The 12,861-nt window shown below is 37.5% G+C and overlaps 1 protein-coding gene across 4 annotated transcripts in view; it reads right to left on the bottom strand.

Moving 5' to 3' along the window:
• LOC126259339 (cysteine-rich protein 2-binding protein) overlaps nucleotides 1–12,861 on the bottom strand; it is a 210,896-nt gene that overhangs the window by 56,031 nt on the left and 142,004 nt on the right. For 2 of the 4 annotated variants that reach the window (XM_049956045.1, XM_049956046.1), the window contains exons 8-10: nucleotides 12,616–12,722; nucleotides 8,515–8,720; nucleotides 4,968–5,149 (exon numbers count right to left, since the gene is read on the bottom strand). In XM_049956045.1, the coding sequence (XP_049812002.1) occupies nucleotides 4,968–5,149; nucleotides 8,515–8,720; nucleotides 12,616–12,722 (495 nt within the window). The remainder of the gene's footprint in view (nucleotides 1–4,967; nucleotides 5,150–8,514; nucleotides 8,721–12,615; nucleotides 12,723–12,861) is intronic. The other 2 variants (XR_007546503.1, XM_049956048.1) reach the window with 1 other exon arrangement.

Genomic DNA, 12,861 nt, shown 5'->3' with positions numbered 1-12,861 from the left:
TATGAAAGGTACATTGCAGGTGCTCTTCATTAATGCAAAGCTTTTTTTCATGGATTCTGTAAGCGATATTAGGAACAAAATTAAAACCCCAAATACTAATGCAACTGATTTATTTAAACAACATTAACTTTGCAACTACAGATTTAAAAGGAGGACAATCACACCCACTGAGTTTAAAAAAAGTGGTGTCATGGTTCTCAAACTCCAAGGGAATGAAGTACTCTTGGTTGTCCAATTACAAAATTAGAAACACAGTGCATATAATATTGAACTATTGGCCTTTATTTTTAACAAGTGTCTAGAGTCTGGCACATTTCCTACAATACTAAAAATATCAAAGGTTATTCCAGTGTACAAAATAGGGCACAAGCATAATCTCAAAATTACTGACCAGTTTCAGTAGCTCCTATTTTCTCTAAAATATTTGAATCTGCTATCTATAACCAACTAAACAACTACTTTGAGTCACAAATCTACTTTCTAGTGGTCAATTTGGTTTCTGTAAGGGAAGAAATACTACCACTGATGTTTTCTCAATTGTGAATGAGTGATAACAACTTTTTAGAATAACAATAAAGCTTCACTTTTTTGTGTACTTTAAGTAAGCCATTTGATTGTCTTTCTTGTACCTTACTTGCTAATCTCAAATTCTATGGTGTACCAGAGCTCCGCATTGGCAGTAATTGTACCACACCTAAACAATAGGAAGCAGTTTGTCTCTGTCAGAAACAGGCACTCACTTCTCCAAGAAGTTAGAACAGGGGTCTCATAAGGTTCTGTCCTTGGGACCTTCTTTTTTATAATTACTGTCAATGATTTACCCCACTGTGTTCCCAACTCTGTCATTTGTTATGCCGACAACACAACTTTGCTAGCTCAGCATGACAACACATTAGTTCTGCAAGATATGATGCAAGATGGATTGGCAGCGGCACTAAATTGATTCTAATCAAATACACTGCTTTACAACTCTGATAAAAACCAGCAAGTTATACTAGGATTGTCAAAAGAGAGAGAGGTGAAAGCAGTTAACATTCTAAGAACTCATGTAGAATGTAAGTTAACCCAGGAAACACAATCAACTACACCTGTACAAAAAAATAAATTTAAATATAGCTAGGCATATGCTGGCAAGAACAGGGAATTCCCATCTAATCAATAGCTGAAGAATATTTAATAAACTTCCATTTTCTTCTCTGTCAGCTTACATAACTAGCTTCAGAAGCAAGCTATTAAACTGGTTACTTATTAATCCTGTTTATGATATAACACTTCCCCCATGAACCATGGACCTTGCCGTTGGTGGGGAGGCTTGCGTGCCTCAGCGATACAGATGGCCGTACCGTAGGTGCAACCACAACGGAGGGGTATCTGTTGAGAGGCCAGACAAACTTGTGGTTCCTGAAGAGGGGCAGCAGCCTTTTCAGTAGTTGCAGGGGCAACAGTCTGGATGATTGACTGATCTGCCCTTGTAACATTAACCAAAACGGCCTTGCTGTGCTGGTACTGCGAACGGCTGAAAGCAAGGGGAAACTACAGCCGTAATTTTTCCCGAGGACATGCAGCTTTACTGTATGATTAAATGATGATGGCGTCCTCTTGGGTAAAATATTCCGGAGGTAAAATAGTCCCCCATTCGGATCTCCGGGCGGGGACTACTCAAGAGGACGTTGTTATCAGCAGAAAGAAAACTGGCATTCTACGGATCGGAGCGTGGAATGTCAGATCCCTTAATCGGGCAGGTAGGTTAGAAAATTTAAAAAGGGAAATGAATAGGTTAAAGTTAGATATAGTGGGAATTAGTGAAGTTCGGTGGCAGGAGGAACAAGACTTTTGGTCAGGTGATTACAGGGTTATAAATACAAAATCAAATAGGGGTAATGCAGGAGTAGGTTTAATAATGAAGAAAAAAATAGGAGTGCGGGTTAGCTACTACAAACAGCATAGTGAACGCATTATTGTGGCCAAGATAGACACAAAGCCCATGCCTACTACAGTAGTACAAGTTTATATGCCAACTAGCTCTGCAGATGATGAAGAAATTGATGAAATGTAAGACGAGATAAAGGAAATTATTCAGGTAGCGAAGGGAGACGAAAATTTAATAGTCATGGGTGACTGGAATTCATCAGTAGGAAAAGGGAGAGAAGGAAACATAGTAGGTGAATATGGATTGGGGGGAAGAAATGAAAGAGGAAGCCGCCTTGTAGAATTTTGCACAGAGCATAACTTAATCATAGCTAACACTTGGTTCAAGAATCATAAAAGAAGGTTGTATACCTGGAAGAATCCTGGAGATACTAAAAGGTATCAGATAGATTATATAATGGTAAGACAGAGATTTAGGAACCAGGTTTTAAATTGTAAGACATTTCCAGGGGGCAGATGTGGATTCTGACCACAATCTATTGGTTATGAACAGCAGATTGAAACTGAAGAAACTGCAAAAAGGTGGGAATATAAGGAGATGGGACCTGGATAAACTGAAAGAACCAGAGGTTGTAGAGAGTTTCAGGGAGAGCATAAGGGAACAATTGACAGGAATGGGGGAAAGAAATACAGTAGAAGAATAATGGGTAGCTCTGAGGGATGAAGTAGTGAAGGCAGCAGAGGATCAAGTAGGTAAAAAGACGAGGGCTAGTAGAAACCCTTGGGTAACAGAAGGAATATTGAATTTAATTGATGAAAGGAGAAAATATAAAAATGCAGTAAATGAAGCAGGCAAAAAGGAATACAAACGTCTCAAAAATGAGATCGACAGGAAGTGCAAAATGGCTAAGCAGGCATGGCTAGAGGACAAATGTAAGGGTGTAGAGGGTTATCTCACTAAGGGTAAGATAGATACTGCCTACAGGAAAATTAAAGAGACCTTTGGAGAAAGGAGAACCACTTGAATGAATATCAAGAGCTTTGATGGAAACCCAGTTCCAAGCAAAGAAGGGAAAGCAGAAAGGTGGAAGGAGTATATAGAGGGTCTATACACGGGCGATGTACTTGAGAACAATATTATGGAAATAGAAGAGGATGTAGATGAAGATGAAATGGGAGATACGATACTGCGTGAAGACTTTGACAAAGCACTGAAAGACCTGAGTCGAAACAAGGCCCCCGGAGTAGACAACATTCCATTAGAACTACTGACAGCCTTGGGACAGCCAGCCCTGACAAAACTCTACCATCTGGTGAGCAAGATGTATGAGACAGATGAAATACCCACAGACTTCAAGAAGAATATAATAATTCCAATCCCAAAGAAAGGAGGTGTTGACAGATGTGAAAATAAGTTTATAAGTCACAGCTGCAAAATACTAACGCGGATTCTTTACAGACGAATGGAAAAACTGGTAGAAGCGGACCTCGGGGAAGATCAGTTTGGATTCCGTAGAAATGTTGGAACACGTGAGGCAATACTAACCTTACGACTTATCTTAGAAGAAAGATTATGAAAAGGCAAACCTACGTTTCTAGCACTTGTAGACTTAGAGAAAGCTTTTGACAACGTTAACTGGAATACTCTCTTTCAAATTCTGAAGGTGGCAGGGGTAAAATACAAGGAGCGAAAGGCTATTTACAATTTGTACAGAAACCAGATGGCAGTTAGAAGAGTCGAGGGGCATGAAAGGGAAGCAGTGGTTGGGAAAGGAGTGAGACAGGGATGTAGCCTCTCCGCGATGTTATTCAATCTGTATATTGAGCAAGCAGTAAAGGAAACAAAAGAAAAATTCTAAGTACGTATTAAAATTCATGGAGAAGAAGTAAAAACTTTGAGGTTCGCCGATGACATTGTAATTCTGTCGGAGACAGCAAAGGACTTGGAAGAGCAGTTGAACGGAATGGACAGTGTCTTGAAAGGAGGATATAAGATGAACATCAACAAAAGTAAAACGAGGATAATGGAATGTAGTCAAATTAAATCGGGTGATGCTGAGGGGATTAGATTAGGAAATGAGACACTTAAAGTAGTAAAGGAGTTTTGCTATTTAGGGAGTAAAATAACTGATGATGGTCGAAGTAGAGAGGATATAAAATGTAGACTGGCAATGGCAAGGAAATCGTTTCTGAAGAAGAGAAATTTGTTAACATCTAGTATAGATTTAAGTGTCAGGAAGTCGTTTCTGAAAGTATTTGTATGGAGTGTAGCCATGAATGGAAGTGAAACATGGACGATAACCAGTTTGGACAAGAAGAGAATAGAAGCTTTCGAAATGTGGTGCTACAGAAGAATGCTGAAGATAAGGTGGGTAGATCACGTAACTAATGAGGAGGTATTGAATAGGATTGGGGAGAAGAGAAGTTTGTGGCACAACTTGACTAGAAGAAGGGATCGGTTGGTAGGACATGTTTTGAGGCATCAAGGGATCACAAATTTAGCATTGGAGGGCAGCGTGGAGGGTAAAAATCGTAGAGGGAGACCAAGAGATCAATACACTAAGCAGATTCAGAAGGATGTAGGTTGCAGTAGGTACTGGGAGATGAAGAAGCTTGCACAGGATAGAGTAGCATGGAGAGCTGCATCAAACCAGTCTCAGGACTGAGGACCACAACAACAACAACAATGATATAACAGAAGTCATGAATATAAAATCAATTGACAATTTTTAAGGTTTTCATTGTGTGACATCATTGATTGACTGTTTATTATATTAGTGTTTATCCTATCACTTCTAGGTTCGATTTTGATTATGTAATAGGCTTGTTTAGTTTTAAGGTACTACTGAAGGAAAATGTAAAATGCTATCAATGTAAAATGCTTATTCTGCCTCAGTTGGTCAATGGTAAATTAAGAATCTGAATCGAAATACATGATGTACAAATGACAGTGATTTGAAATCACAGACTAACAGAGCAAAAATGCTGCAACAGAATTTGTACATCACATGTTCCTCAGTGAACAATAAATCAAAACATCTAACATCTGTGCTTAAATGTGGCAACATATAAGCTTGTAATAATGAATACATACACACCTGTATTAAATGATATAACATAAATGTTGCAATCCCAGCCTTTCTCCATTCCGGTCTTGTAAAAATGAATGAAATATATGCCTCAATATTAGATACATCTGGCACCATTATCGCAAAACCTACTATAAGCTTCTTATAAAGCACAACACAGGTGAATTCTGGATAATGTAGACATTCAGAAACTGTGAAATGAAATTGAATCATAATTAATACACCAAGAGACACAGAGAACACACATACTTCGAAGATAATTTTTTTTCACTCCTCTCATAAAACGGTAGTTAGCATTCAGAATTAAGATACACATTCAACATTCATTCAGAGATTTCAGCATGGAATGAGCTCATTACTTTTCTAAATGTGAAAGGCAGTGTCAGTGAAAGTGACAGCGGGAAAGTGAAAAGTGTTTGCAGATCCATACTATGTACGTAGGGCACTCAAATGAAAATGAGACAGGCTATATAACAAGCATGTCATGGCCGACTTCAATATGGAAGATAAGAAACAGGGCTGGTCAAGTCTAGTGCAGTTTTTGGCTGCAGAAGGAGTGTCAAGACGTGAAATTCATGCCCGAATGTCCGCTGTTTATGGCGAACACAGTATGTCACGTGTACGTGTGTTTGCATTGAATAAACGAAGACTTTTGAGAAGGTCTGGTGTCGCTGAAAGAATGCAATTGCTAGGACAGGCTCATCTCATCAGTACCCCTTTGTTAAAGATGCAATGGCAACTGCCATCAGAAATGACTGACAGTGGAAGATCGAAGACATCTGGCTTATTTTGGGCATTAGTCATGGGATTGCTCATGCCATAATGACAGAGCATCTGAAGTTCCAGAAAATCTGTGCCCCACAGTCTGACGGAGGAGTATAAGTAAAAATGTCAACATCATTCCAGCACCTGGAATGGTATCATTATGAAGGATATCGTTTTGTGGCCAATACTGTCACAGGATATGAAATATGGCATCATCAATTTGAGCCGGTGAGCAGGAGTCGAAGCCAACAATGGAAGCACATAGATTGAACAGAGTCGGTTGTGTAGTTGCTGCCTGCTACCTTCAATTGTGGCTTTTTATTAATGAGCATTACATGTAAGTAATGATCAGTTTTACAACCTAACCCCCACCAAAAAAATAAAAAATCATGCACGACGGCTCTGGGAAAATCATGACATTTTTCTTTGACCTCAAGGGCCCCACTGCTAACTGACTTTCTGGAACAGGGTGCCACATTTAACACACAGCGGTATGCGGACACTCTGCACAAACTGAAGTGCACTGTCAAGTCCAAACACTCAGGAATGCTGAGGGACAGAATCAGTTTTTTTGTTGCAGGATAATGCCTGCCCACATGCTGCCAAGGTTGTTTCTATTACACTGCAGAAGTTTCACTGGAAACCCCCAATGCATCTCCCACACAGTCTCAATCTCTCCCCATATGATATCCATACTTTTCAAGTGCTGAAGAAAGACTTTTGTGACCATCAATTTGCTTCACATGAAGACCTGCACACCTTGGTGCACTCATTGTTCCATTGGCAACTGTAAACATTTTTCCGTTAAGGCACTGACCATCCTGTCTCTCACTGGGACAAATGTATTAACAGTTAGAGTTACTACTTTTGAAACAATAAACAGTCTACTTACTTTTTTCTCATCTGTCTCATTTGCATTTGACTGTCCCTTACATGTAAAAGCTGTCTGTGTTCAGTGGCAATGAGGGCAGGGTAGTAGGAGTACTTTCGACACACTATTTTGGTGTGTGTGTGTGTGTGTGTGTGTGTGTGTGTGTGTGTGTGTGTGTGTGTTTGCATTACAGCACCATACATACATATTATTATGCACATATTGGTCGTGGAGGTGGTATCCTTCACCTGTGTAGTTATATTCAATATTCACAACTGTCATATTTGGGTAGAAGAGAATACCCATGCCACCTACAACCAAGATTATTGAAGACAGTTTATAATAAATTTATGGGTTATCACAGTATCTGATAACTTGATTGGATGACTGCATGCCTCCTCTTTAACTTCTCCTTAGTGATAACTATATGAATTAGTGGACAACATGCCACTTGCAGTCCATTGATGTATGTGATTTCAGCATGATGAGGCACTCACTTCCTTTGTTGCATCTGATTGGATTAAGTTTCCATGCATGGGTTCCTTTCCTCACACTCCTCCCCACCCTCCCTCCGCCCTTCCACAACCCTTCAAAGTTTGAGAGAAACGTTTTGTAACAAATAAATCATCAAATGATTGAACACATGTGGCATACGAGGAGCTATGTATACAGTGGAGCAACAAATTGAAGAGGCTTTGAATGTGTGTCCCAGGAAAGACACTCCAGATAATTCCTACCAAAGTAAAGATTGTAATCATACTGTCATTTTGACATAGCCTTCTCTTTGAATGCTTTGCATTACATGGCCTTAGAGTTGAGTGAAGCTGAACATTACCACCCCATTCTTACATTTGTCCCTAACTATGCGCCAGCAGTCTGAATCAGTGAGTCAGTATATATGTTGTGCAGATGGACAACCACATCATACAAGCACCACAGCATTAAGTAAAAGTATGAGTTTAATGAGCTTTTAATAGCGTAAAAGTATGTGACTCATCTAGGAAAAGTGTACTCACACAATATCTGGTGAAAAGACAGTGGATGATAATAGAAGAACTATATACCCACTCACGTGACACTGTCAGGTCAATAACAGCAGGAACACTGAAATATTTTTGTAATATGACGAAGCAAAAAGGAAATGAGCATTCAACCACACCAGGACTGAATTAGAGACAGTATGATTTTGGTACTAAAAATGGAATCTTGTGTACCTACCATCGAATATATGACGTCTGTGATCACACAATGGTCTGACAACAAATTTCAGAATCATCCTATTTATTATGCATGTGGTGTCTAGGGGAGAGGGATACAACAATTAGTATGTAATATACACGGAAGCAGACAATAGCAAAATAAGGTTTATGTAGGAACAGGATGACTGAAAAAGGAAAAGCTGTGGTACTGTTTTGGGCTCACGAAACACTGAGAACTTTCTTTAATAACTGTATTTCCAAAAAGTAGCGTTTACCACTAGATGATGATGGTTTTTATTATATCCATACTATTAATAATAAATTTTCAGTTTAAAATTATAACTGAAAAGTGTTTTGATTTTAGCTCGAAAGATATGGAAGCGTGAAAGGAAGACAAACTCTATATGAGATTTAAAGCAGTGTATTTACTTATCAGCTGCAAAAGCAAAAAACTCTCGCAGTGTGCCAGCAAGAACAAGAACAGGAACAGGAAGACAAAGAAGAAAAAAAAAGACATTAAATACAGTTATTAATTCCAAAACTCAAGCTCTAACATATTTTTCTTTACATTTGATACGGCTGTTCTTTTTATACCTATCTCCATTCTAACAAAGTGTTTGATTTTAACAAGATTTTCAATGGAATTATGAAATTCTCACAGTTAGCTTAGTTATTATGATAACACGTTTTTTCCATTAATGTAAAATTGTTCAAAGCTTACCATCAATTCCAGGATAAAAATATTCGTGACACAGAGCATTAATCACAGGCACATGCTCACGCTGTATGTAACAGTAGTCTATAGGATGTAACTGAAGTGGCTGCCATGATGGATTGTTTCTGTTAGTTTTCTCATCCAATTCCTGAAGGAATTTCATCCAGAGAGGTTTTGAATCCCAGTCTTGACGAATGTATGGTTTAATCATTCTACAATATTAAAGAAATTGAGAGTGTCAATAAAAACTCAATTAGAATCAGATCTGTCAAATAATATTACAACTAACAGAAAATTGTACTTTAAGAAATTCTTTTGGCAGGAGATCGAATGAAGGAACTTCCTGAAAAATATACTAAACAAACAGTGGAACAAAACATGCAATTGGAACTTCTACAACAATTCTCCTTGATATCAAATCACTACTCTGCTGTGCCAAATAAAGCACATAAAACTTTGTCTCATTTTCTAGTAATAGTGCATGGGAGACTCGTGTATGTTTTTTTTTTAATCAGTTTTATGTTAGTCCCCTTAACAACTAACAACAAAGTTTCTTTATTATCTAGTACCTCAAAACAATAAAAACGAGACTGCTTGCATTGCTAAGAAACCTGTTGTGCGTCTGTTTTTGAATCTGAACTGCGTCCACTGTGACAGAAAATGTAACAACTCCTTAAGCAGAGGACAAGCTGTTCACAGAAGATTTATACACTGCAACAGTTGGTAAAAACAGTGTAACTGCTAAGTAGTTTAATTGAAAGGGTGATATGGGAAAGTCTATGCCCCCCCCCCCCCCCCCGTCTCTCTCTCTCTCTCTCTCTCTCTCTCTCTCTCTCTGTGTGTGTGTGTGTGTGTGTGTGTGTGTGTGTGTGTGTGTGTGTGTGTGAATTGTTGTACTCTACTCCTTATATTATTTATAATCCACCAGGAAGCTGATAAGGTTCAGACAGAGTTGATTTGGGAGCATATGTTTGATTTTGCAGGAAAATGTGGAGACTGTCATTTTAATTGGTCTGAATCATGAAAATATTATCAATGAATCTCAATGTAGCGTTTTGTAGTGCAAAAACCCATAAATAAAGTGTGACGGACTATTAATACAACGATAAATGTAAGATACCTGCATGAGAGATAAATACTCCGTGGAATCTAAGCATCTCCGTGCGAACTCGATAACAAAGATATACAGACTGTATTAAGCTACGGCAGAGAGATAATTATTCCATGTTGGACATTGGAAGAGAGATGTTCTATGTCGGATTGAGAGGAGATTGATGGAAGTCGCCATTAAGGCAGTAATCTATGTTTTATGGTATTGAAGAAAATGAATACATATAAAAGCACAAAAGGAGTATCAGGCGTGTAGAGTTTATAACCCTTAATCGTCTCAAAAGAAATATTCAGTGATTATAAAGATGCAAGTCGTTCAGAAGTGTTGTGTGGTTTGATGGTGCGAACCTGCAGTTTTACATGGTTTTAAGATTCATCGAGAATATTTATTCGAAGACCTAAATAATTTTAGAACTAAAGTCGGACACCACATTCCATACACATGACACAGCATAGCACTTGGCTGAACCGATCGATTTTTGTAAAGCGATAAATTATCTTTAGCAATTTCAGGTGGAGAAGTTCCACCAAGGAGACTCAACGAGATCTGCTGCTGCGAAACGCATATGGTATTACCATATTCTTTAACTTACGGCGAACAATAAGCAATATAGACTTCATAACCACTGCAAACATAATTAACAGGACTCAACTTAAATAAAAGGAGCAAACAGTAAAAAGGAATCACTAAACCAAACTTTAAATAAAAAATCAATTAATAATAATATGCAATCACATTACCAAAATGCTCATTAAATAATAAAGAGAATAAAAATAAGAACTTTAAATCAACCAAACAAGGCATTTTAGGAGTTGAGTGAAGACGAAGGATTCCTCTAATTGCTCAGTGCACCAATTTGTTTAAAATGGGGACATGTCAGTATCTATGGCAGTTCCAAAGATTTGTTAGTAAATTTGGTCCTCGAAGGATAAACAACTAAGAGTCAGTAAATGGATGAGCAAAAGGATTATGAAGGAAGTGGTGGATGCGGGTGTTGGGAATACATTGAGGAATGCAGTATTTCATGGCAGCAATAAACTGGAGATGAGGATAGGGCTAGTAATAATACAGGAACTGTAGAGAGGTCATGGAAGAAGTGAGCAAAGCCTTGAATCCAGTAAACCTATGTTAAAATGTAATGTATTAACAAAATTATGTAAAATTAATTGGCTTATTACCAGATATCCCATTAATAACAGCAGTTTTGAGGTTGAGTAATTTTGTAGATGACATTTAAATTATTTTTATATATGGCTTCGTGTGAAAATAAAACATTCTTCACATCAGATATTAAAAATTTGTATGTTCGGAAACATTTAACAATTCTCAAAATTCTAACATGTACATTGTGCTTGTACATGTAAATAATATTTGATAAATGTGCAACTACAATTTGATTTTAATGCAAGAAAATGTAGAAACAGAAAAAAATTCATGCAAAATATAACTGACAGATTATTATGTTCAGGGAAGATTTTTTCCTAAAACTAGACAGAAATGGTTTCAGCAATCTTAAGTGGCCCTTTTCTGATTTTTTTTTTTAGTAGAGGCATAAATATAGAGGTATAAATATATGATATACTTGTGAGCTGCACAACACGCAATGAAAGTACATGGTATTAGAATTAGTAATAATAATATTTAAAGATTTTGTTAAATTGTGAGGAACCAAAAGCAAAATTTCTAGAACAAAATCAATTGCACTTACACAAACTCAAAATCTCCCCAGAATGGCTGAAATCTTAAATATCATAAAAGATTTGAAGAACAGTAAGGTCCCCAGAGAAGATTCAGCAACTGCTGCAATGAAAAGAACTGCACAAGCTGGGAGAGTCCAGACACTACATGGTGTCTTTCAGAAAGTGTGGAAACAAAAGCATCCAGCCAATCGAAAAAGGAAAGAGAGAGAAAACTCAGCCCAACAACTACAGAGGTATTTGTCTCCTGCCAGTGGATTACTTTCAGGACTTGTGAGATCAAAATGTATAAGACAAGGAGACTGATTATTCCTACTGCTGCTCAATTGGATACTAAAAAATGTAATCAGGGAATGTAGAAAAAGGATAGAAGATGGAATATACAGAATCATAACTGGGAGAAAAGGGGATAATCTGATATTTGATTGCTCAGCTTTTGCAGACAATCTTGCCGTCGCAGCTCAATCTATAGAATATGCAACAATGCAGCTTCAGAAGCAAGCCGATGTATATCTTTTGGAGCGAAAAAAGAAAACACACACACACACACACACACAGACAGACAGACAGACAGACAGACAGACAGACAGAGAGAGAGGAATAAAAAAGATTACAAAATTTAAATATGCAGGTCAAATAATACAACCAAATGCTTTGGACAACGAACCCAACTTAGCAGGGCCAGGAAACAATTAACAAAATACATTGTATAACAAAAAAATCTTTATCCATAAATGGAAAAGTCTGGCTCTACAACACTGTATTAAACCAGAATGTCTTTTGTTAAATACAGCCAAACAACTAGATGAAACAGAAAGAAAAATAGGAAGGAAATTCTTAGGTGTAAAATATGGCAATGCAAAATGGAAATTAAGAGGTAAGAAAGGAGTTTGTGAAAGAATAGAGTGAATACTAGACATAGTGAGGAAGAGGAGACCTGTATTCTATGAACATCTTAAAAGGTTAGAACAACAACAACAACAACAACAAAATTTTAACTGATCTGACAGAAACCCAAAAATATCAATTGTGTGGATCAAAAAAGTTAAAACAAACATGAGGGGCTAAAACTAACAGAGGAAGAAATAGAGAAAGAGAAAAGTTCAGAGCAAAAGTAAAAAGTTCCAAGGGCTTCCAGGAGAAAACAAAAGATGCACATAAAAAGGACAGACAAAAAGAGAACAACACAGGGAAAGAATGAAATACTTCTGAAAAGAAAGAAATGAGAAAAGAAAGACATACAAGTTATTTCACGTGCTCATCAGCGGGTGAAACCAAAATAAAAAATTATAATTTTACCTTTTAGTATATGGGCTGTAAAATGGTTTGAGCAGACTTGAACCAACCAACTTCACTAAGAAAGATTCTTCCACCGACAGACAAACAGAATCACTGGAAGGTGGAACCTGAAACATTTTCACAGTACATTACTATCAGTAATGGTGTGTGTGTGTCAAGCAATGCATCATTAAATTTACAATCTAAGAACAGTAGGATAAAAACATATGCACATTTAACTTGTTTCTCCTGTGTAGCATACACATA

This window comes from Schistocerca nitens, chromosome 5 (assembly GCF_023898315.1).
Source record: "Schistocerca nitens isolate TAMUIC-IGC-003100 chromosome 5, iqSchNite1.1, whole genome shotgun sequence".
Classification (NCBI taxonomy): domain Eukaryota; kingdom Metazoa; phylum Arthropoda; class Insecta; order Orthoptera; family Acrididae; genus Schistocerca; species Schistocerca nitens.
Note: the sequence above shows the minus strand (reverse complement) of the source record. Positions and strands in the feature narration are given on the sequence as shown.